The sequence below is a fragment of the Blennius ocellaris genome, assembly GCF_963422515.1.
Source record: "Blennius ocellaris genome assembly, contig: SCAFFOLD_60, whole genome shotgun sequence".
In the NCBI taxonomy this organism is placed as follows: domain Eukaryota; kingdom Metazoa; phylum Chordata; class Actinopteri; order Blenniiformes; family Blenniidae; genus Blennius; species Blennius ocellaris.
This window is the reverse complement of record NW_027662082.1, coordinates 96358-121884: the sequence shown is the minus strand read 5'-3', so window position 1 is coordinate 121884 and position 25527 is coordinate 96358. Positions and strand designations below refer to the sequence as shown.

At 42.6% G+C, this 25527-nt stretch overlaps 2 protein-coding genes across 2 annotated transcripts; both read left to right on the top strand.

Moving 5' to 3' along the window:
- The first annotated feature begins 463 nt into the window (after positions 1-463).
- Positions 464-2770, top strand: LOC308148095 (calcium homeostasis modulator protein 2-like). Its single transcript, XM_080521525.1, has 3 exons — positions 464-607; positions 818-1427; positions 2061-2770. Exons 2-3 carry the CDS (start codon positions 876-878, stop codon positions 2472-2474), a joined length of 966 nt encoding a protein of 321 aa, XP_080377651.1. The 5' UTR covers positions 464-607; positions 818-875; the 3' UTR covers positions 2475-2770.
- Positions 2771-5672: 2902 nt separating this feature from the next.
- vwa5b2 (von Willebrand factor A domain containing 5B2) lies at positions 5673-25511 on the top strand. Its single transcript, XM_080521522.1, has 20 exons — positions 5673-5910; positions 8444-8644; positions 10215-10440; positions 10554-10711; positions 11196-11327; positions 11417-11541; positions 11642-11818; positions 11923-12033; positions 13268-13470; positions 15454-15568; positions 16611-16796; positions 16877-17497; positions 19029-19272; positions 19352-19693; positions 21377-21508; positions 21835-21963; positions 22040-22090; positions 23277-23388; positions 23589-23712; positions 24791-25511. Exons 1-20 carry the CDS (start codon positions 5751-5753, stop codon positions 25496-25498), a joined length of 4257 nt encoding a protein of 1418 aa, XP_080377648.1. The 5' UTR covers positions 5673-5750; the 3' UTR covers positions 25499-25511.
- Positions 25512-25527: the final 16 nt, after the last annotated feature.

Sequence of the window (25527 nt, the reverse complement as noted above, 5' to 3'; positions counted from 1 at the left end):
CTGAAGAAGAGGGGAAGTCACAGGGACACAAACTCATCTCCCTGGTGTGTGTATGTCAATAGTGTAACTTAGGCTGAGTAAACTGCAGTTTAAACACAGAACAAATATCATGAGCAGAGTCAGACTGGGTCACACACGTTACATTCTCCAAACAGGAGGGTTTTTTTTATTCTTGTTTGTACTTGTGTAGGATTGTTCTAAATGTATTTGATATCTGTAATGTGCCTGAGGCAGAGACATTGAAGACATTATAACCATGTGGTTATAAGTGTTGTGCCCTGACAGGAGGTAGGAATCCAGGCTACATACTTGCTGGTTGAAGTCGCTGCTGCTCGTTGATTCTCAGCACATGTTTTCATTTACAGCCCACAGCATTTCTATTTTTTTTGCGCTGCAGTGGAAACTGACGGGTACTTCCTGACTGAGTCACCACTGGTGCCCACCCTGCTCACTTTGAGAACAGGAAGCAAAAAAAGCTTTTGCAAATCGATCTTTATGTTGTGGACTCATCTTTTTTCTGCTGGGCATTCTTGATGGTGAACGCGAGACAGGATGTTTGGAACGAATTGAAAAGAATCATATGACCGCCTCAGGATGCTGACAGGGTGTAAGTTTGCATGACTACATTAAACAGAAGCTCTTTGTTTTTGAAAATACCAACTTATTTCATCAGAAACTTCCAGGTTATTTTTGCTGTTTATGGAAAGTCGTCTATTCTGTCAGTAAAACAGAACTCAGCCGATCACACATCAGTGTGACAAATCAAAACTCTGTATTTAAAAGCAGAACTGCATCTGTTTCTCTCTTGCCTGTGTAGATTTTGAACACACTCACAGTTCTTCACTTCCACTGTCGAGGAGACCCTCCTTTCCAACATGGCTGCAACTGCTCTGGTCACAGAGAACTTTAAGTTTGTGTCCCTTTTCTTCAAGAGTAAAGATGTAATGATCTTCAATGGCCTGATCGCTCTGGGTACCGTGGCCAGCCAGACTGCATACAACGTTTTTGCTTTTGATTGCCCCTGTTCCTCTGAGAGGAACTACCGCTACGGCCTGGCTGCTATCGGAGTGCCGGCACTGGTGTTTTTCCTGGTGGGAATTATAATGAACAAGAGCACCTGGGACCTGGTGTCCGAGTGTCGACTGAGAAACTGCAGGAAGCTGTCAGGAGCGGCTGCTTTTGCGCTGCTGGGGACGATTATCGGTCGAGCTGTGGTGGCTCCCCTCACATGGACAGTCATTTCTCTGCTTCAGGGCCAAGCGTACACATGTGCTGTCTGTGAGTTTGTGGACCCCAGCACACTGGAGGGTCTCCCCGAGGACACCGGAGCAGAAGTCTTGGCCAAATTTCCCTGTGAGGGAACTGTTCCAGAGGAGCTGCAGAAGTTCTGGCCTGTGATTGAACGACGGCTGAAGTATGAATCTCAGGTACTCTTTTTCATCTACTACCTGGACTCGTACAATATCCTAAATATTACTTTTATTTTAGTTTGTTCACTCCTAAGAATGAGTGTGATGTTTGAAGGCTGTCAGTGGTCGTCCTCCTTTTTTCCTCTGAGCTCTCTCGTATTAAATTCAGGCTATGGATCCTTCAGTTCTAATCTCTGATCCGCTAGAGAACACGTACACTCTGTTTTTCAGCTGTGGTGTGCTTCCCGTAAAATTAGAAATACATGCTGTCTTTACAGAATGTAGACTTCCTTTAACAGGAAGAATGAACAGAGTCAGAGGTGCAGAACATCTTCCCAGGAAACAGTAAAGAACCAATGAATGGAACATCAGACCACAGAAGAGTATCAGGAACTGAGAGTTGCATGTGTAGCAGCTGATCATGTCCATGTGAGACTTATAACCGCACATATTTCTAAACCAGGTTTGTGCACAAAAACAAATTTTTAACCAACATTATGGTGCTGGAATATTGATTGTGGAGCTGACAGGGGAGGTCGGAGGTCAGTGGATAAAGAAAAGAAGCAACGCATTGGAGGGATGCAGATGGAAGTGTAGTCACTGAAGTAAATGTAAAGAATACACAGTAAGTTGTCTGTTTGCTCTTCTCAGTTGATCGGCTGGCTGCTGGTGGCAGGAATGTCTCTGATGGTCCTCGTCGTTCTGTGCATGAGGCGCTGCTCCTCTCCATTCGGATACCGGCAGGAGGCTTACTGGGAGCTGTATCGCTCCAATGAAAAGAGCCTGTTTGAACGCACAGCAAACGCCCATGCTCGTCTCCTGGCTGCAGAGCAGGTGAAGAATTTCTTTGGCTTCGTGTGTCTGAACAAAGAAGAGAAGGAAGAGAAGGAGGAGCACCAGAAGGCAAATCCAATCTACAACACTGACTGGGACAGAGTGACTGGGGTGTACCTGTACCGAGCGAATGACGACATTCCTCTCTATAGCCGCCTCCACAAATGGGTCACAAGAAATGCAGAGCATGACATAAACCCAATGGACAAAGAGATGGATACATTCAGCTGACAGTAATCTTTGTTTAACAGTATGTTTTTAAAGAAAACACACGGACAACAAAACAGCTCCAAAACTATTCATTCTTCATCTACAAAATGAAATCAGATTCTCACATCAGCTTCCTCATTAAGATTTCTTTGTTTCTCGCTGGAGGTCTGTCTTTGCTCCATCTTTTTCTTGTTTTATTTCTTTAAGTTTGTTTATCAAAAACCATGTTCAGTCACAAAAGCATAAGGAATTTCCTCCAGAGATCAATAAAGTGACTCTGATTCTGATTCTGATTTCAAAAATGTACTTAGACAGCCAATTATGATTAAACAACAAAACTGAAATTGAAAGTAGTGTGTGTCAGTGGTGGCTGGCATATATATCTCATATATATATATATATATATATATATATATATATATATATATATATATATATATATATATATATATATGAGAAACTTGAGAAATACCAAGGGCTCAGAGAGGATCTGGAGAGGCTTGGAAGGTGAAGGTGACAGTAGTGCCCTCGGGGCAGTAACCCCCAAACTGGAGGAGTGGCTACAGCAGATCCCCGGAACAACCTCTGGTAGAGGACCAGGACCCTCAAGCTCCCAGGCCTCTGGTAGAGGACCAGGACCCTCAAGCTCCCAGGCCTCTGGTAGAGGACCCGAGCTTGGAATAGAAAAACAGGTGACCGCCCGCGGAGGGCGAGAGGGGAATTTATATATGTATATATATATATATATATATGAAAACTGTCATACTTATTTTTAAATTCATACAAATAGAAATGTGTTCAGAATTTATCAAATGTGTCCAGGTTTGTTAACATTTATAAATGTACAGATATAATCATAATCATTAATTACTGAAATTCTAAAAGCTTAAAAAAACTGTTTATTTTGCACTTGTTCCTTTGAGGTTTCTTTCAAATCATTCTAAAATGCTTTGAAAGATGGATTGCTGTGTTTTTTGAAAATATACCTGATAAACCTTTTGTTTTCCCTGAACTCAGACAAACTGTCATTTCCAGTAAACTAGCAACAAACACTTTGATTTTCTAAAAGGGATAATGAAGCATCTTCTTATTTTTGTTTACTAGTATGTTAATAAAAGTGTCTTAATAAGTGTCTCTGTTCGCTGTCTCCAAAAGACAAAAAAAAAGTTCTATAAAGAACTATAATGTTTCATCACTGAGTCTTCTCTCAAGCTAAAAAGGACAAGACTCTTGTAATGTAAACCTCTAGGAAATCGGACACAGGGGCATTTACATCGCAACTGTGACCTGAGCTTTGCTGGGGCGGGGGCCTGTGCCTACAGGGAATCAGAAATTCAACGATGCCATGGCACTTTCATGTGATATTGTCAGCCACCATTTCCATTGCCCTCTGGCGTGCACAAAACTTCGGCCTGCACCATGTTCCAAAGCGTGCGGGTGGACCAGGACCTGTGCGCTGGTTGCAGCTTTAATTTATAAAATGTTTGCACTTCTGTAGCACTTTGTTTCAATAGGGAGTGCATTACAATCATTGTTATTATTATTAGTGTTGTTGTTGTTTCCTATAGTGATTCAATGCACCACAATGAATCAATTTTAGTTTTTTTATTTCATACGCGGTACTGTTTTAGCAAAATGCATCTTGGAGGGCAGAAAGCTGCTGCTGCTTGGCGTCAACCTTCCCACGTCTGCTGCTGACCTGCTGGGAGAGGCAGAGCACATCGTCCCCGTCCTCTCTCCAGCACAGCCATTAGCCATGAATTATGGGGCTGCTACCCTCACAGCCAATTGTCTGGATGAGAAGCAGGCTGTGCCTCGTTTGCAGGTTCATGATCACAGTTGCTGATCAGCAGGTCGGAGCAGGTAAACACATGTTGACAGGAAATGTATGTTTCTCCAGAGCTGCATGTGATTGGTAAGGAATAGACTGCATGATTACAGAGTATTTACAAGCTCTGACCAAATGCAGATGATTCAGCTCTTCTCTGTTAAGTTAGAGAGAGAGAGAGAGAGAGAGAGAGAGAGAGGGAGGGAGAGGGAGAGAGAGAGGGAGCGGGAGAGGGAGGGAGAGGGAGAGAGAGAGGGAGCGGGAGAGGGAGGGAGGGAGAGAGGGAGAGGGAGAGGGAGAGGGAGGTCTGATACCAGGAAACCTGCTGCAGTTAAGCTGATGGTGTGATGCAGGAACTGGACTCATAACGACAGAGCATCACTCTCCATTGATCAGTACAGTAAGTCTTCCTGTACTCTTCTTCTCCTTCTTCTTCTTCTTCTTCTCCTCCTCCTCCTCCTCCTACTCATCCTCTTATTCTTCTTCTTCTTCTTCTTTGGAGTTTTCTGATCTGATTATTCAGCATCTTGTCCAGAGATCTGAATACATTTGAACAAGATTTCAGTGTTGCACTTTGTGTTCTATGTATCCTCTAACAGCATCAGTTTGACTCACTTTAATATACCAGACATGTATTTGCTTGTTGTGAGCGTATCAGCCGAGACCAAAGAAGTCAGACAGAAGCTGTTAGAAAAGCAGATGTGGAAAAAAGACTGTTTCCTGAATCACAGCTAAGGCACAGACATGAACACACAAAGCAATCAGGTGGACCTACTCAAATGCATGCACACACACACACACACACACACACACACACACACACACACACACACACACACACACACACACACACACACACACACACACACACACACACACACACACTGGTTTATGGATTCTGGCCGTCACTAAGAGATCTGCAGCAGCACCTGTTGCACTTAACATTATTAAGCAGCCAGTCATTAGGTTACAGGTAGAGTGAATGGAAATTGTGCATAGTTGGTGGTCTGGTAACTTTCTGATAAAACTTAATGACAAACTTAAAAAAAAAAAAAAAAAAAAAAGAATAATGTAGAAGTTGTTCAAGGAGCAAAGTGGCACTACATTTAGTGAAGTTGAAGCTGTTTACATTCATTTGCATCCAAACTGAGCAGTGATGACAGATGCTATGTGTGATCCGAAGGCGAATAAGAGCTGACCTCCAGTGTTAATGATTAACCAGCCCTGTTGTACTCTCTCAGGGTTGCTAAGAGCCTGAAGGGAGGGAAAAGGTTGATGCGTACATATAAACAAATAAGATTAAAAAAAACAAAATCCTTGTATACACAGATGAAAATGTCTTCTCATTTCAGAGGCTTTCAGCAGAAAAATCTTGGTCTGAATGACAAAAATGACTGAATAGAAAATGGCAGACTATAGATGTGACTCACGTAACCCGAGTCTTGCTGTTCATTGAACTGTGTTCTTGTATGTTTTCAGGTACAAGAACAATGGTGGGGTTGAGAAACCGCTCAACATGGGAACCACTTCTGTTGAAATCCTCCTGCATCAAGTCGTGTGCCAACGGCTGTTCCGTGGGCATCACTGCACAGCTCACATATGCCAACACAGGCGAGGAGGCTATAGAAGGTGAGTATGAGGATCCTGCTTTGAAATTGTAGCACAGTCTAACACCATCAGTCTTTCATCATGTGTCACTACTGGTTCAAATATAGCAGGACCAAAAGCTGTTCTATATGTCTACAAATTATGTCCAAACTAATTAACGAGAACTAATGTTCCAAGTGTGAAGTCAGCCTTCCATGGGGGGGCGCCAGAGATCGGAAGGGCGATCAGGGGAATGCCATTTCTCTGCAGCATTTAACCCGAGAACATCAAGAGTGAAAAAGTAAAGACACCTGTCTGATAACAAAAGAAGGAAAACTTGAAGTCTATTCTACTCCTAGGACCTGTTTGGATGACAATATTTTTAAGAGAAAATGCAAATGGTACTTGGAGCCACTGAAAACACAGATCTTTCAAAACGGGGGGGGGGGGGCTGCTCTTGGCTGAATAATAATTCTTCTGGTTATGCTCGAAAAAATTGTGAACTCCAGAGTGGCACAAATGACATACTGTCATTCTCCAGTGCAGCCAGCAGGAAACATGACGCCCCAAGCTACACTAATGCTCAACAGTTTTGTTACATTTCACAAGAAAGGATGGAAACAGTTGTTATTATTGCTGTTAATACGGCAGGTTTCATTTCCAAATGAGAAATGATTAAAAAAAACTATTCAAAAATGGAATCAGAGTCACAAAAATCGCATCATTTTCCATCCGTACCTGGAACTTGGTAGCTTTATAGTTGAGTCACTGTAACATCTATAGGACTTGGTTGTCTGTCCATACAAATGTCTGTGTATTCCCATAGTTTTTTTTTTTTTTTTTTAACTGCTTTACTTTTTCACATATACAGTGGGTAACATTAGCATTGAACACGTCACAATTTTTCTCAATGAAAATCGAAGAATTCAACCAAAATTAAACCTTAACAATGCGTGCGGCTCGTTTCTCCACACAGGAGGGGTTTAAAGACTTGTCATCACCAGCAAAGGTTTTGTACAAAGTATTAAAGAAATGTCAATAAGCGTGTTTAATGCTTTTTCCTGTGTTTTTTATTCAATTTTTGGTTCAATTTCTTTGCATGTGTGGATTACATGTGTCGTTAACAAGTGGTTATGTTTTTATATCAATAGCATATTGTGAAATATATTTAAATAGTGACATGTGAATTTCTCTTGGAGATCATTAAAGTATTTATCTATCAATCTATCTATGTTCAATACTTAGTTCACCCGCTGTATACATGAATACAGAAAAATAAAACAAGTGGGATCAGCTAAGTGTTAACAAGTGGGGGTTCACAGTTTACAGTTTATATTAGTTTTCATTTCTATTCATATTATCACTTAAATATTGGTGTCTTTGTTTTTAAATGTAATCCTTTTTTTTATTCTTAATCAATAAGATTTTTTTCCCATCAGATATATTTCCTATACTACATACAAACACTGTTCGTGTAGTTGAGTAAAGCAAGCCAGTTTCTTGCTGTGGCCTTCCGGCCAGTCATGAGAAGAATTCTAGGTAGATCGTTATCCTCCTCCAGGACGACTTTACCTTTATTTCCCAGATACTCTGTTGACCACTTCTTGTTAATTGTACATCCAATTTCCTCATTTATCACAGAGTTCACTTTATCCCAAATGTACTTTATTTTTGGGCAATACCACAAGATATTTTGCATTTGTTTGACCATATTGCTTCCAGCTTGTTTTAGTAATTGTTTGCTTTTTAAATTTGGTGTTAAAAAAAGTAACACCAAATAACCCTAACCCTAACTTTTTCCAATGAAATTCTCTCCATGTAATTGAATTTGTGGATGTCTGTTGAGTGTCATCCGTGTGAAACTGTTCTTCTTCAGAAATCATATTTAACTCTTTTCCCAACTTGTATTAAATGTATAGTGTTGATTTAATCTGACTTTCAATCAGACTATGGTAGAGTTTTAATATGACCCTTAATATTTCTTGATTGTATGCTTTAAACATAATTTTCATCAATTGGTTCATTTCTTCTGGTGTATCGCTCTAAAAATTTGAATATTCCCTCAATTGTAGTGCTCTAAACAAGTGTTGATTCCTAAGTGCAAAACTTTTCTTTAAGTCTTAGTTCTCCATTTCCTGTGGCAGTACAAAATGCAGTCATTCTATTTTTGTCTTAAATGTTGATTAATACAACCCGGGTTTAAATTCACTATCCAGTACTATCATTTTAATATTTTCTGTTCCATTTTTAATTTAAATTGTCTGTTAAGAGTAAACATTGTGAGTACTCTGACTGTTAAAATAAAGAGCTGAAAAGTGTCCTGTAGAAGACAAGATAAGACAAGAAGACAAGAAAAGACAGCTTATGAATGACATCAAAATCTTTTCTTTACTCTTAAAGGTGCAACATGTAGAAATAAGAATAGTGTCTTGTCCAATAAGTGCCGGTTAACAAAAGCCAATTGGCAGATATTTTAATTAAGAATCACCTTTTTTCTAAGAAATTAATAATTGAGCATTAAATGATTAAAAACAACGTTATATACTGTATGTTGTGTGTCTAACCTTCCCTTTAGGTGTGTTTGTATACCCTCTGGGGGAAAAAGAGGTTGTGGTGGGTTTTGAAGCTGTTATGGTGGACCGCCTGGTCGGGGTCCAGATCCAGAGCCGGGGCAAGCTGCAGGACTGCTGTTTGGATTGTTGCCCTGGTTCTGGTGTGGACGGCCAGGACTGGGGCTGCTGCGGGGGCTCCAGCCTCGACATGCACTGCACCAATGGTGAGTCTCTGTGGAGCCACCGAGGTCCTTGTACTGACATCAGCCTCAGCATACATCCATCCATCCATCCATCCATCCATCCATCCATCCATCCATCCATCCATCCATCCATACATACATACATACATACATACATACATACATACATACATACATGCATGCATACATACATACATACATACATCCCTCCATACATACATCCCTCCATACATACATACATACATACATACATACATACATACATCCCTCCATACATCCCTCCATACATACATACATCCATCCTTCCCTCCATACATACATCCATCCATCCCTCCATGCATACATACATCCATCCCTCCATACATCCATCCATCCATCAATCCTTCCTTCCATCCATCAATCCTTCCTTCCATCCATCCTTCCTTCCATCCATCCATCCCTCCATACATACATGCATCCTTCCTTCCATCCATCCATCCTTCCATCCATCCATCCATTCATCCTTCCTTCCACCCATCCTTCCACTCATCCTTCCATCCTTTCTTTCATCCATACACACACACACACACACACACACACACACACACACACACACACACACACACACACACACACACACACACACACACACACACACACACACACACACACACACACACACACACACACACACACACACACACACACACACAGAAAGGCCCAGACCTTCCATGGATGCCCAGGAAACCAAAGTCTGACACCATCTCCACCCCTTCCCCATTTATGGTGATGAGCTGAATGTCTGGTTTCGACCATCAGTTCCTTCGACTTGGAGGCGTTCAGGATGAGGTTGTTGGTGGAGCACCAGCCTGACTGACTCTCCACCTCCACCCTGTCAGCAGCCTGTTCTAGTCCTGAGATTAGCCTCTCCACCGTGGTGTCATCCGCCAACTTAATGATGGTGTTGCTGATAATGTTTAAATAAGATTTTATGTACTTCATGGACCACATACAGTCCAGTTTCATCCTGAGTGACCAGACTGGTAAAATATTGCTATAATAACCTTTACATTTACACTTCAAAGTGTTTGTTTGTTGTGGTCACAGTGTATAGAATGAAACTATCTATATTTTTACAAGATCAAACAGTTTGTACTGAAAATGACTACAATCTCAACATAAAGTCCATTTTAGTGAAACCTTCTGGTGCAAAGTACAATCAAATGTCAAAATAAAACTAGTATAAATCCCCTTTAACATCTTTGCTTGGTGGGACCAGCTTGGTTAAGAAAAAATGAGTTTTAAACATGGCTGCCGTGGTGCGGCGATGGACAGGAGGGAAAAAGAGCGAGGGAGAGTGGGCAATTGAACAGTGAGGGTTTTATCTATGTTGATAAAGTATTTGCTGATTGTTTTTCCGAGGAGAGACTTTCCTCTGAGGAGAACAGTTGGTCAGGGTTAGGGTTAGCGCAGCTACGCGGAATTACATGATGCACCTGAATGCACAAGCTCACACACATCCAAACCAAAGTTCTACTTTTCCATGTGCACAAGCAGACAAATTGTTTGAATTAATTTTTGTGTGATGACTTGGTGTATTTCGTTCTTTTAGGCCATCTAATCCTGGATGAGGATCTGGAGCGAACCACTTTCATTGTTGGAACCGGTGTCATTGGCCCCATGGACACTGTGTCCATCATCATTAGCACTACACATGAACTCCCCACGTTGGAAAATGGAGCGATTCAGATTGTCTACCCCACGCTACTGACTCCTATCATCACTGGTCACATGACTACCAGCAGGAGTGAAAATGGGGGGAAAATGAATGAAACTGGGTATTTTGGCTGATAGATTTTACTTCCCTCTGTATATTCATGAAGATATATGCTATTTAAATTGACTTCTGTAAATCCTTTGTGAAGTAATCTTATTGTGTGCTCCTCCTTAGGGCAACCAGTTGTTTTGGTTCCACCTCAGGAAAACCTGACCGGGCGTTCAACTTGGAGCAGCAGTGTGCTCACAGTCTTTTCACCGGTGCTGCGGTCAACCTGATGCCTTATGAACTCAACTTCCAGCTGCTGGTCCGAGGGGCCTGTCTGCTGGCTGGTACTGACCCTTCTAATCCACTACAATTAAACCTGTGGGGATCTGCAAGTGGCCCCATCCACACGAGACAAAACGATCTTTGTTCTCTCTGGCATTTTCAAAAAAATCTGTCCACACGTCACTATGAATACGGCTCAACACGATGCCTCAGGGCATGCAGTACACATGCCATGCCTTCACTTTTTAAAGAAGGTTAAAATTAAAAAAAATTAAAGAAGATGTAATTTCTTGATTTTCAGCTGTCAACATTTATCTTAGCTTGGACAGGATGTCAGCTTGATTGCATTAGGAACACCTCCATTTTTGCCTTGTCCCAGTTATGGTAAGAAACGTCGGCTCAAGAAATATCCTGGCAAAATCAAAATTGAAATGAAAAACAGAATTTATCTTGACCGACACATTGCATGACTGGTGTTTGATGTTCTTAACAAAAGCCTAATTTTCTTTATCATGAAAGATAGTTTGTTATTTTGTCTTGTTGAAGGACTGGAGAGCCCCACTCACGCTCTGAGAGCTGATGCAGATCCCAGTGCCCAAAGTGCATCTGCAACCTACATCACTCTGGCTCAGGAACATCCATATGACAGACACATAGAGATCATTCTGCACCTGAGTGGTCAGTATTGAGGAACCTTCCTTAAAAATTCTGATTCTTCATGTTGTATTCTTTGGCTTTAAATTGAGTTTCCATCCTCAAACATGCAGAATCCCACAGCCCGCTACTCATCTTGGAAAAAGGTAGACTCTCCTTCAGTGAGTATGAACAGCTGATCAGTTCTCGTCGTGACTTCATTCGCTGCACCCGCAAGGATTCAGATCCCGAGAGGAAGGTTGGTGAATAGTTACACGACTCCTTGTAATTCATCCATCTTTATGTTCTTACTAATTGAAGTGATGATGAAACCTTCCATGATTATGTCCCATCTGCAGTTGGAGTTTGTAAGGAAACGATACCACAAGGATGTCCTGAGCAGCCCTGTCTTGATGCTGAATTTCTGTCCCGACTTACTGAGTGAACCTCTGGAGCTGCACAAGGCCACCAGGGAGCTCCTGTTCCTGGTGGACCGGAGCGGCAGCATGAGCGGCACCAACATCCACCGTGTGAAGGTGAGCCTCGTCACAGACACACCAGTGACAGTGAAGCTTCACTTTTCATCACATACATTCAGAAGAGCTCCAAAGGATTGACAAATCATCTCTGGTTTCCACAGGATGCCATGGTGCTGGCTTTGAAGAGTCTACCTCCTGGGACCATGCTCAACATTGTGGGCTTTGGGACCACCATCAAACCCTTGTTCACCGGCAGCAAGCTCTGCACCGATGTTAGTTTGACATTATTGTTGTTACAGAAGAAAATTACCTTAATAATTACTTTTCTGTGGGATTTTTTATTGAGAGAAGTTATGTTATAGAGCAGGGGTGCCCAAACTTCTGGAGGGCCGGAGTCCTGCAGGCTTTAGCTCCTCCCAGTTGCAGCACAGCTGATTGCAATGAGGGGCTTGTTATTGGGCTTTTTCACAACCTTGGTGATGACATCATCATTTTGGCCCTCCAGGACCCGGTTTGTGCACCCCTGTTCTAGAGGATGAACTTTCTCCTTGTGGTGCTCGACCCACATTGTGCCACAGTTCCTCCGAAAAGCCGGGATGGTCTAGAGGTTAGAGAAACAGACCTGGGATCTGAGGGTTGATGGGTCATTGCTGTGGGCCCCTGAGCAATGCTCCTTGTCTCACCTTCTCCACGAGGGTCGTGATAACAGCTCACTGCTCCTCGTCTCTAGGACGGCTGAAATGCGGAGAACTTGTGGAGTTACTGGTTGTCAAGTGGTAGAATTCTTGGTTTACGCGGGAGACTGGCGTTCCAGTCCCAGCTGTGGGTGGCGCTCTCGCCTCACAGCAAGGTCGTGAATTCAAATACAGTGTGGAGTTTGCATTTCTCCCCCATATGTGAGGGTTTCCTCTTAGTACTCCGGTATCCTCCCACAGTCATATGCATTGTGCCACATTCAACTTCCATGGCCAGCCAGCACCACACGTCATCATTCTCACCACATTTACTACATATGAATGCGTTCTAGTAAAAGAAAGAACATGGAGCCTTTGGATCATGTTTCCCAGATGCATATGTTTTCCAACCATGGCAGGACTTTCTCTTCTGTTTTGTCAACTCTTTAATCAGGGAATAGGTCAGATCCTTGCGTTGCCTTAGTAGCGGAGTATCAGGTTTTATCTGGACCAGGCGCCACAAGGACCAGCAGTCTTTGCACATTCTCCTCACCATATTGTGGCTTTTCATGCATTTTCAGCTGTGGCCTCATGCATGTGTGTCCACAGTGTCAGTCAAGGTGCACATTCATGTACTTGGTATTATATGTTCTTTTCATTGAAAAAGAACTGGTTGAATTGTTTTCTCGCCTCACATATGAATCTGATGTCAAACTGTAAAATGTATGTTTGATCACATTCAAGGTTTTTGCACAAACAGGGCAGATGAAGAGGGTTTTTTTTTGTATTCTCCTGTTCTGAAGATCTTTTTGCATTCCTCCTTGTATCCCAGGTAACCCTAATGCAGGCCTTTGAGTATGTGCAGAAGATGAGAGCCGACATGCGAGGCACCGACTTCCTAGGCGTGCTGTCCTGGCTTTACCAGCAGCCTATGCAGCGCTCGCATCCCCGTCAGGTCTTCATCATCACTGATGGATCCATCAGCAAAGTGGCCAAAGTGTTGGAGCTGGTACGAAGAAATGCATGTGCTGGCAGGTATGAAATTATGTGCAGTTATTCGAATTATATGGAAAAACATGAGCAATTAGAGATTTCTGACCTCCGCCAACGGTTGACATGGACACAGGGAAATGATACATTCCACATCAGACCAACTGCCTTTCTTCATTTATTTAGTTGGTGATCCCATGATTTGATTTCATAAGTTTGAAAGAACAGGGTTAGGGTTAGATAAGACACTATTCTTACCTTCTTCCATATTATCGTCTGAATCGTAGTTGAGAATGCTACAACTCCTTTTCCCACAATGCACTTGTCATTAAAAGTGACAGGCATGTAATAATATAAAGCAGGGGTGTACTCCCCTGGGATGACTGAAAAGATAGACCTTAAATGGAGCATTGTAATGCATTGTGGACTACTAAATACCACACTGTGACGTGGTAAATTGTAGGACCAGTTGATATTGAATGAACCAAGCACCAAATATGTTATGGAAAAAATGTACTTATTTAAAAGCACATAACCAAACCAACATAAAAATGCATACAATATATACATATATGCACAGGTATATAATATATATTATATACAATATTATATATAGAAATATGTATACAAAATAAATACAAAATAAAATCATCAGGCCTTTTAATTGTCCCTCAAACTAGAATCAAGATACACCGGGGGGCTGGTTCAGCTCCGATGGCCCCGGTCTGTGCAACAGCCTGCTGGGAAACCTAAGGGCTGCAGAGACCATGGAGGTTTTTTAAAAAAGGTTAAAAACTCACCTTTTTGATCAGGCTTTTAACTGATTTTTATATATGTGTATATGTATATATATGCAGACATGTGTATTATCTATTAATTTATCTACTTTATCTATTATCTATTAATCTACTTTTATTAGGTTCTTAACTGAATTTTTTTATCTCCAGTGGTTCCTCTCAGGGTTCGCAACACTGGTGGTGGCCGGGTTCCCCACTGGCGGTGCCGTCCTGTGGGTTTCTCCATCCCAGGCACCAGCTTAGTCCCCTACGTAGGTTGTGGGACTCGCCGGTCTGCCTGGGCTCGGGGAACCTGTGTGGCAGTGCCCCCGGTGGTTAGAGGCTGTGTCACCCCCAGTGTGGACGGCCCACAAATGTGGCCCTGTCCTCACCTTAGTTCTCGGTGCCCTGCCATGTCTTCATACCATTATGAAGTGTGTGTGTGTGTGTGTGTGTGTGTGTGTGTGTGTGTGTGTGTGTGTGTGTGTGTGTGTGTGTGTGTGTGTGTGTGTGTGTGTGTGTGTGTGTGTGTGCATTTGTTACTTAATTATCTATTATGTCTTTGCGCTGTTTTTAAATCATGTTCAGCACTTTTTATTACATTGATTGCAGAAAATTGTGCTGTATAAATAAAGTAGATAGATAGATAGATAGATAGATAGATAGATAGATAGATAGATAGATAGATAGATAAACTCCTTGGCGGAGGTTATCAGACAGTAATTTGAACTACTGCTTGAAAAAAATGCAAAAAATAGGACTGCGAGGACAACTTGCAGAGGGGAGGAGACACAAGCAAACAGCATCATGAATGAAAGAAAGCAAAGCAACGTGGAGGGGAGAAAAGAAAGACTTGAAGTATTTTTCAGCCCCGCCTTGTAATACTTTAAAGTGCTTTCCTCTGCAGTGAACCACGCCCCTCTGCTCTACTCCAGGCCCTCCATCAGTGCAGAATCACTACGTTTCAGCTTCATTAGTATTCACCAGCTTACCTCAACCTTTTTAATAATCCTGTCCTGGCTCTTTTTAAGCTCTGAATGATTCCACTGCCTTGTGATCCAGCTTTGTCTGCTTGATGACTACATTTTCTTTTCCAGCCACATATGGAAGCAGCATTGCATTTTTACTGCAGGCAGAACATTAAAGATCAATTAATGAAAACAGTCCACATATATGGATTTTGAATTTCAAGGTAGACCTGGTACTGAAATTCCCATTAGGCTAATTCAATGTATTAATGTAATTTTTGCAGATGCTTTGGTCTGGGCCTGGGTCCCAGGGCCTGCAGGAGGGTTTTACTGGGCATTGCCAAACTGACAGGAGGGACCACTGAGTTCTCAGATGATGAGGAGAGACTCCAGCCCAAGGTCAGCAGCACTGCCACCTTCTGGTAAAATAGGTTTTGTTGCAGTACTTTGCTGTATAGCCAACCCAGTTTCACTCCAAAGTGTGTAATACTTTAATTTATCCACAGATAATTTTTCTTTTAGTCATTTCGCAAAAGTGCACAAAAAAGTTCCCAGATAATAACATCGGCATGTTTCATCTTCCTATTTTTTTGTGCGGGCAGATTTCAGGTCACATGACTAAGTAGAGATCACATCATTCCAATACTAACCTCTCTTCATTGGCTCTCTGTTAAATCTAGAATAGAATTGAAAATCCTTCTTCTAACTTATAAAGCTTTTAACAACCAGGCTCCATCATATCTTAAAGAACTGTTAAGCCGTGTTTCCACTGCACAAAAAGTGCAGGGACAGAACGGAGCCTTACGGAGCGGTACGGCAAAGCGTGACCGGAGCCAAATCCGGGGCAAAACGGGGCTTTTGTCTCTTACCTCCCAAGAACACTTTGTTTTCAGAGTACTGCCCCCTGGAGGTTCCTAGGTTTTCTAAAAGTAGAATGGAGGCAGAGCCTTCAGCGTTCAGGCTCCCGTCTTGTGGAACCAGATCCCAGTTTCAGTTAGGAAGGCTGAAACAGTCTCTACTTTTAAGGATACTATCCTCTCACCCCAACCGGTCAGCAGAATGCCTCCACCTCTGAGTCTGGTTTCTGAAAAGGTTCTTCCTGTTAGAGGGAGTTTTTCTTTCCACAGTCACAAGTAAACCTGGTGCTCATGTGGATCCGTTGGGTTTTTCTGTTTTCTCTGTTAAAAGCACAGAGGAATGACTATGTGTATTTGGTGCTTTAAAGAAAAAGTTGAATTGAATTGAATTGAATGACTGCCATTTACTCCTGCAATAACATTTCAGTATCTTGCATGTTCTAAAACTGTGGCTGGCTGAGGACCACAGACCTGAGATAGTTATGAGTTTACACACACATTTATTAACAAAGAACATTCTCACCACATGGCAGCTCGTGCAAGGCAACTGTGCTCCCTCGAAAAATGTCCTTTCTCTCTGACAGTTAATCAAGTCACTGAAAAAAGCCTTCGAGCCTGTGCTGACCGACGTACGGATTGATTGGTACCTGCCCGAAAACATGGAGGCTCTTCTTTCGCCCAGTGAGATCCCTCCTCTCTACCCTGGGGACCGCCTCATAGGATACTGCACTCTCTATGACATGACATACTTCAAAGCAAAAAAGGCAGAGGTATACTGTGCACACATTTCAAAATGTGTTGGTATATGTCTGCAAGTGAAGAATCTGCATCTCAAATTTGTGTTTTGCAGTCTGGAGACCGGGAATATAAGGCCGAGAATGTATTGCATGGTGGCTCCTCAGGTTCTGTGTTTGGACAGTCGAATGAGGAGCTGTCGCCTCCTCCCGCCTCAGAGCTCATGCCGGTGGTGACGTCTGCAGATGGAGCTGGCCTGGAGGAGGCACTGAGGGAAATCACTCGAGAAATCTCCTCGGAGTTCTCCTGTGCCAGAGACACAGGCTCTGGTACCTGTCAGCTCGTTCACTCACAACAGAAGTTGTCATCCAGCATGTTCAGTCAGAGTTTAACTGTTGCTTGTGCTTCAGGCTTGGAGCTGGACTGCTCCAGTGACGTGTGGAGGAGGATCCAGGAGAACTCCTACATTCAGGAGCAGTACATCCTCACCCACTGCTCCCTCAGCAGTGAGCCAAGTATGCAAACACAGTCCCAATCACACATACATACCTGCACCTCAGACTGTGCCAGCGAGGGCCTCAGGCCAGACTCCCATTCCTCTGGGGGGCTTCTGGAAACTGGATCTCTGCCTCAAAATCTGGAGAAGATGCAGCCTCCTCAAGAACAGAGGTCTTCTCTATCTCGCTGGGCAGACTCAGCATGGCAGCAAAGCCTTTCAGCGGATACGCCTGAATATGTGACTAAAAGGGTCAGAAAAACCATTTATCTATTCATTTCTTTTATTTTGCCCCAGTTATGATACATACACATAAAAGACAACAAGATAATACTGAGATAATGAGCTAAAGTGTGCCAACAGTTCACAAGGCTGAATTAATGCCTACATCTAATAATGTTTCCCATATGCTATTAAGAACTCCAAAATATGATGAAACACTCAGTGAAAGTGAAAATGGATACTAATTATATTACATATTGAAAAAGAAAACAATAATTCATCAATGGACAATTATGAAAATATGACAAAATGGACAAAATAAAGTGAATTAGAGACAATAAAAACACAATAAAATCCAGTTATAAACTGCATATCAATGTATTTCCTCTCATTGCTTGTGACATTGATGGAGTTATACGTATTTTTCAGGTGGATAAAGTTCACAGTTGAGTTCCCCATTTGTTGTGAAAATTGTTAGAATTTAGGATAAGAAGCAAATGATTCACTAATTCAACATGAATTTATTCATGGATTTATTGTAAAAGTAGGCTGTTACATTGTCAAGAATATTCCCTTTGCTTAAAAGTATTTTGGAAATATAAACCACAGACTTCAAATCTTCTGAAGCATTAAACTAAATCTGCTGGGGATTTTAAGAAAACCCCTCCCTCCATCCAGCCCATCTCTCTCCTCAGTAGTCCACATAGTTCATAAAGAAACCCACACCTTTGTGTCTCCTCAAACTGATCCTGTGTTGCTCCTAATCCAACCTAAAAATAGGATTATACCTGGGTCCATTTCTGGGTCTTCTCCGCTTAGTGTCCAACCTGAGCTATTGTCACTGTGAGGCATCCACTGGACAGACACTCAACTTTAAGGCTTTTTCATTTCAGTTCAAATTCTCAAATTCCAGCTTCACTAATATATTGTCCTGCTTGATATTCTTCCATATGCTCCCAAATCTTATTCTACATTTTTTTTTAAGAATAAAAAAAAAATGCTGATTATGCTTGCTGATTATGTATCTTTCACTCTCTGTCTCTCTGTGTGTCTCTGTGTCTCACTATGTCTCTCTCTGTCTGTCTGCCACCATGAATTTTGCATTCAGGTGCATCATGAAACTAGAGCACTGGACTTCATGGCTGAAAAATCTTCTTCCTCAGAATCACAATCAGCCGATAACCGATAAAATACTTTATCAACAGAGATAAAACACCTGCTGGTTATGTATCTGTCTCGCTGTGTCTGTCTACGGGCTTCGCAGCAGGCGCCTGTGTTGTGCAGCTCCAGCACTATGAAAGACAGATTTGCGAGAATTGATGAAAATAAGATCAATCCTCATGTTCCTGCAGTGAAATTATTGCCCTATTACAACATGGACAACTGCGGCTTATTGTCAAGTGCAGCTTATATATGTTTTTTGTTTTCTTTTGTTAAATTTTGCAGGTGCAGCTTAAATTCAGGTGCGCTTTATAGTGTGGAAAATACGGTAATTATCTTTGAGTTGGGATGATATCTGTACCCGTTTGGTTTCTCCCTCCTGCAGCAGCAGCAGCCTGAGCATCTGGATGGAGGTGACGAGTCCCAGAGGAGGCAGAAAGCTTTGGCCCGGTCCACCATGGCAGCTCGGAGCTTCTCATCGCCTCAGGGAGAACTGGAGTTGCACCGCCTGAGGAGAGCTCTGGAGCGGGTCTCCTTCGACCAGACACTAGGAGGGAAGCTGGAAGAGAGTGATGGTGAGACCAAACCTTCATCAGGAGGAACTCTGTCCCACAGGAGTCTCACTGGCTCAAGTAAGAAACAGAACCACCTTCTGATTGTCTTCACTGTGACGTGATGTTTGAAACAGTTGACTTCCTGTGTGGCTGTCAGACGGCCTCCTGTTCCCCGCCTCTCCCCTGGACTGGGACAGCTTCACTGACCCTGAGTATCTCTTCACTGCGGCTCCATCCCGCGACCCTCCTCCTGGTCAGTGCCGCTCGCTGATCCACGGCCTGCTGAGCGGCCGGCCCGTGTCCTGGGAGGCCACCGTGGACCTGGGACACCTCTGGAGCCAGGAAGGCCCCGAATTCCCCGAGGCTGAAGCGTGTGGTGGAGGGTGGCGGGAAGGACGAGGGGGGAATCACTGGGAGGAGATGATCCACCAGCTCACAGCTCGCTCAGTCATCAGGGACTTTGAAAAGATGGCAGAGAAAGAGAGTGACACTGGACACGGTCAGGCTTCACCAGGCTTTTCTCTTCTTCACTAACTTCAGCTCACTGTATTCACTTAAAGACTCAAAGTGCTCATGTTTGAAAAACATCTTTGGGGATTAAGTAGACCATTGAAGCTTTTTCAAACAATGTTAAATATCTCTAAGAGGTTTTTTTCCAGTTCCATATTTGTTTTTGTGTTTTTGATTCTTTTACATATAATATTTTCATAATTTTTGTGCCAATAATACTTAATTAGAGTAGCTTTTGTCCACAGCTTGTAAACACATTCTCTTTTATAATGATACAGCTACGTTTAGTTTAGGTCTGCTCAATGAAACATCTGCTCAATGAAACATCCGGTTCAAGTATGATATGATATGATAGTTTTGTAAATAAGGCATCAATTTTAATGGTTTGTTTCATAATTCATCAAATTCCACCTGCATTTTGGAGAAACTTCTCCAATATGTAAGAAATTAATTCGGAATGCAGCACACTTTATCACAATATGAGTTCAAGAATCTTAATACAAATTACAACACATTACTACAAAATGTTCCATTAGTTCATAATACACCAATATTACATAATATCCACACCCCTGTTTTTATTAGGGCCTGAGTCCAAAAGAGGCTAGGACCCTCTTGCATTTCCTATGTTTCTTTCTTCTTTGTTTGTTTCATTCCTGAAACATCCACTAAACACACTCAAATGTTGATTAAATTTGACCAAAAAAATGAAGGAAGTGTAAAAATGCAACCGCAGAGTGCCAAAATGTGCTCTCCAGCGTCACCGGGAAAAGGACCTTGCCCAAATGCTATTATGCCCTAAACTCACTCAATTGCTTACCAAATTTAGCACGCTCATCAAGACTGGCGAAAAATATAGCACCACCTCGAAATACAAATGTAATACAAAAATATCCACCATGGCCTGTAGGAATGTCATATGGAGATCAAACCCTAACGCAATTGATTGTCTCATCAAGACCTAAAAATCACACACTGATACCCCGGACCAAAATTCAACAAGAAGTCCGCAATTTGCCTTTCAAAATAAGATTTGCAAACGCTATCTTCAGGAGATTCTTCTGCTCAATAATTCAGTTCAATTTTTGAATGGATAGCTCGGGTAGTTAGCTTAGCATATTAACATATGAGATAAGACCAGATTCCAGGTCAGGGACACCTGGGGAGTAATCTGTGTGATTTTCAGGTACATCAGGTAGATCGCAGCCGAGCATGCCAGTAAGAATGCCAACAAAGTTTGTTCAAATGAGCTGATATTTGGTGGGTAGCCTAATGGGGGGGCTGTGGTTACGAATCACTAGCTAAATAGCTGGGTCCCGCTAACTTTTGACCCCATATTTTTCAAAAAAAGTAATTTTTGGTTAAAACCTTCAAAATGTATATTTGACCAATATAAATTAGGGGCCAGAGGGCATGATTGGGTCCACCCCGACGGCCCAGAGTCCCACAAGGTGCAAGGTCCAGACCAATGCTGCTTGCAGCTTTAATTATTATTGCTGTTGTTGTTACTGTTGTTGTTATCATCCTCTCGGAAACCAAACTATTGACATTAATGAGCTTCCTTAGCTTAAAAGTTTTAGGGGACGAAGTGTGTACATCATTTTTAAGTTGAGGCAATTTGTTAATTTTTTGAAGTGTACACTGAACTCTGTTGTATTCAATGTTTTCTCAGGTTCCGCCAAGCGAAACCGCATGAAGGCGATCCAGACAAGTAAGCACTGTAACATCATCTGCATGTACACCACCTTCACGACAACTGACGGCAGCTCCAATAAACCCAAGAGCACGGAGCCCCAAAACACAGGTCTGCAAACTCCTCCCCTCACAGAGAAAAATCAATAAATCTGAAAAAACTAAATGAAGTCAATATTTTACTGAAACACATTTTTTTTGGACTGAATTCACTATAAGTGGAACCCATTTTAATTAATATTATAACCTTTGGTGCAGTTATGACAGGTGCATGCAGAGAGACAGATCACATTAAACATTTCTAACTAGCACAAGAATAGTTGTGTAACTGCTAGCAATAATATCTGTAATGTGACTGTTTGTGATATATAAATCATCATAAGGTGTTAGGTGGGCACAGTCACAGTGTATGAATGGGTTGTGTATGACTGTGTGCAGGGTTACATTTGGGAAGCAGGCCGGCTTCTCAGTCTGGCAGTCGTAAACAGCGGTCCTTCTCAGTGGGCCTGGGCCGAGGACGAACCAGCAGAGACAGCCAAGAGGTGGAGGACACCTGGAAATCAACAAGTGAGCAGACTCAGTGACACCAGTATGCATTTCTGTTCAAAGACTTTAAATCATGGACAATCTTTGTATCTCTCAGATAAAGATGACACCCCAGCTTCACCCTGTAGTGTCACTTCTTGGGACTCCAGTAAGTATGGCTGCCCACTCAGTGAACACAATACCCTCTCAGTACAGACAGGTCACAACTCTGCTTAGTCTGTGAGAAGAGAAATGACAGAATAGCACCAAATACAAGGTACTTTTACACAGAAAAAGTGACTATAAAGTGAGCATAAGCTACTGTAGAAAGGTAAAACTCCCTTTGTAGAACTAAGCTCAGAGGTGAGACTTTCTATTCCAAGGAGGACAGACAAACAGGATAGAGATCCACTCACTGCAGCTCAGGAAGCTTCAGATCATGAACTTCCAGTACCACTATTAGGGCTTTTCCACCAGAAAGAACCAGGAGGTAGTTCAGGGCCGGTGCCAGGGGCAGTTCTTAAACGAGCACCACCAAAAAAATGGTTCTTTTTCCACCGTTAACGGAGCCAAGTGAAAGACTAAGGTCTTTTTGGACACTCCTCAACTCATGTCTCAGTGCCTCCACTGCCTCAGGAAATTTGCTTGATTCCACATTGACTATACAATCTTGACTCTTTTTAATCTGTTTTTTTTTGTCAAGCCTGTTTTATCCCTTTGCTTGGTGGCATGGTTTGATCAAATCGTTTGGTTAAAGAGAGAAACACAATAAGCCGAATAGTAAAATGGTCGAGTCGTTTCATTGCTGAGTCACAGTCCTGTCCAGCTTGGAGCTCTGCCTCTGGAACCACACAGACTTTGAAGTAGTTCTTCTCAGTGAAATTACACAACAACTCCCATTTCTAATCTATCAAGGTTTTGAGACATCACACCCAATATTTTCAATTTAAAACAACACTATATAAAATATTCATACATTATTAATCCCCTTGGGGAAAACGCTTTATCCAAAAGTTGGCTGGCCACCGTTTAGCGCTCTTGGGAGCTGGTGGGGTTCGAGGGTCTTGGTTAGGAACCCACTGTGGGGATCAAACTTACAAACTCCCGATCACAGGCTCGCCTCCTTTGCCAGGAGGCCATCCCTGCCCCAGTGACACCATAAGCAATACAGTTTGTCATCTTCACAAAGACACTTTTACTTCAAGTTTTCTGTGGAAAATGAGAACTGATTCTTTGAAAACTTCAAATATTTTTTTTTTCTTATTGAGCAATACAACCGTGTAAGATTGAAGAGACAAATGATTGACACTTTCTTTTCCAGACTGCTTAGTGTTTATTCCACTGTGTTGTTTTAGATGTCAGAGCAGGGGCCTACTGTCCCACAGTGCCTGCAGACCCTGGGGGCTTGGGCACTCGATCACATCGATCTATTGAAAGCAAGTCAATGGAAAGCTTCTTTGGTAACAAGTAAGACATTCTCATTCAATTGTAATTAAATGTATAAGGCAGCAATGCAAATTCAAGGTAAGTAACAGATGATATTAAGTTGATTAAAATGCTCTGTCGACATCACCTCATGTCCTCTACAGTTTGTACTTATTTGACCTCCTCAAAGATTTGTGTCCAAACACCCCCGCCAAAAGAATAAATGTTGTTTTCTATTGCAGGTTCCCACTGGGAAGACTCAGGTCATCTGTTTCATCTGGAAAGCAGGTTCCTTTAAAGTCTCACTGTTTATCTGCAGAGACGGAGAAACGATCTGAAAACGAGTATCCAGATTATCTTTCTCTGGTGAGCACTGTTAACGCTGGCAGCAGGGCTTGGGCATTGAGAATCACCTTTCACACAAGGCTTGAGCAGCAGCCTCTGGATATTAAAGAGCACATACATAAAGGCCAAGGGGGAACTGATAGAAAGGGTTGTGGAACCATTCTGGTTGCAGCTCTGGAGCCACATGTGGCTTTTTAGCCCTTCTGTAGTGGGACGCTGAAGCTTTTAGGAAATATTGAGATACATTTTTTTAACCTTATTTTCAATATATTTTCACACCAGACTCATTTTCAAAGTTTTTCTCCAAGTTAGAGTCAAACAGCTAAAAGAACTAAAAGAAAAAAAACCCCGACAAAGCCTGATGTGGCAGTAGGTTATTTGTTAACTCTCTTATAACCACTTTTCTCAGTAGCCAGTAATTTGACGAGTTACTATTTCTCAAACAGTAATCAGATTAAAGTTACTTCTCCAAGTCACTGTACGTTACTATTGTAGCATTACTATTGTAGCATTATTATTGTAGCATTACTGTTGGCTACTTTGGTAGTGTTACTATTGCAGCTTTGTAACTATGGTAGCTTTACTGTGGCAGCCTTACTATTGTGGCATTACTGTTGTAGCATTATTATTGTAATGTTGCTATTGTAGCATTACTGTTGTAGCGTTACTATTGGCTGCTATAGTAGCGCTACTACTGTGGCATTACTATGGTAGCGTTACTATGGGAGCGTTACTATGGTAGTGTTACTATTGTAGCATTACTATGGGAGCATTACTATGGTAGCGCTACTATTCTGTCTGTATCAGATAGCTCCTGAGCCACACCTGTCTTAACAGGAAATTATAGCCAATTCAGTTCTATCAGTCTCATAAGATATAGTACACAGTTTATCGGGAATTTGAATTAATAGTTAAATTAATTACAATTACCAGAAATAACAGTAAAGCTTGAAGGATTTATAAAACAGCAAGTATGATTCCAAAAATTATATTTATTTACAATGAAAACAAATAAAACACAGATTCTAACTACCTATATACAGCTGGGTGTGTGTGTTATATAACCAGTGTTAATTAGTGTCTGTGGTCGTCCTCTCAGGTGTGTCTTCAGTTGGCATCAGGAGCATTTCAACTGACGGAGATCTACTCAAACTGTGTCCAGATCCCTCTGGACCGCCTGAGACGAGCCTCTCCATACAGTCTGCACCACCGCAGCCTCAGCCCAGCCTTCCGCTGCACGTCTCCCAGCGCTCCGTCTCTGTCCACGTCCTCCAAGCCCCCAGGAGCACCCAGCCATCACGTTACCTTCTCTCCTTCTTCCTGCTCCCTCTCCAGACCTCACGACACCCCGCTGATGGCTTCAAGGCTTCAACGGAGACGCCGGTCGGACCGACACATCGTCGTCTCTCCCCCCGAGCCGCCCAGCCCCGACGAGGGCTCCCTGGATCCGTCTCCGAGCCGGAGCCACGCCCAGGCCGACAGCGGCCGCGGCTCGGAGACGGACGTTGGTGAGAACTGCTCGGCGGAGCTGGGTGGGAGCAGCCAGGTGCCTCGGGAGGATCTGGAGGACTCCAGCTGGGCCACCGCTGTGGCTCTGGCCTGGCTGGAGCACCGCTGCGCCGGATTCTTCATGGAGTGGGAACTGGTGGCAGCCAAAGCCGACTTGTGGTTGCGCTGTCAGGAGCTGCCTGAGGGAGTGGACCTGGCTGGGCTGAAAGGCGCCGCCAGGCAGCTCTTCCTGCTGCTGCGCCACTGGGATGAAAACATCAAGCTCAACATGCTGTGTTACAACCCCAAAAACATGTGACACACCCACAGCCAAGCCTAATGATTGAC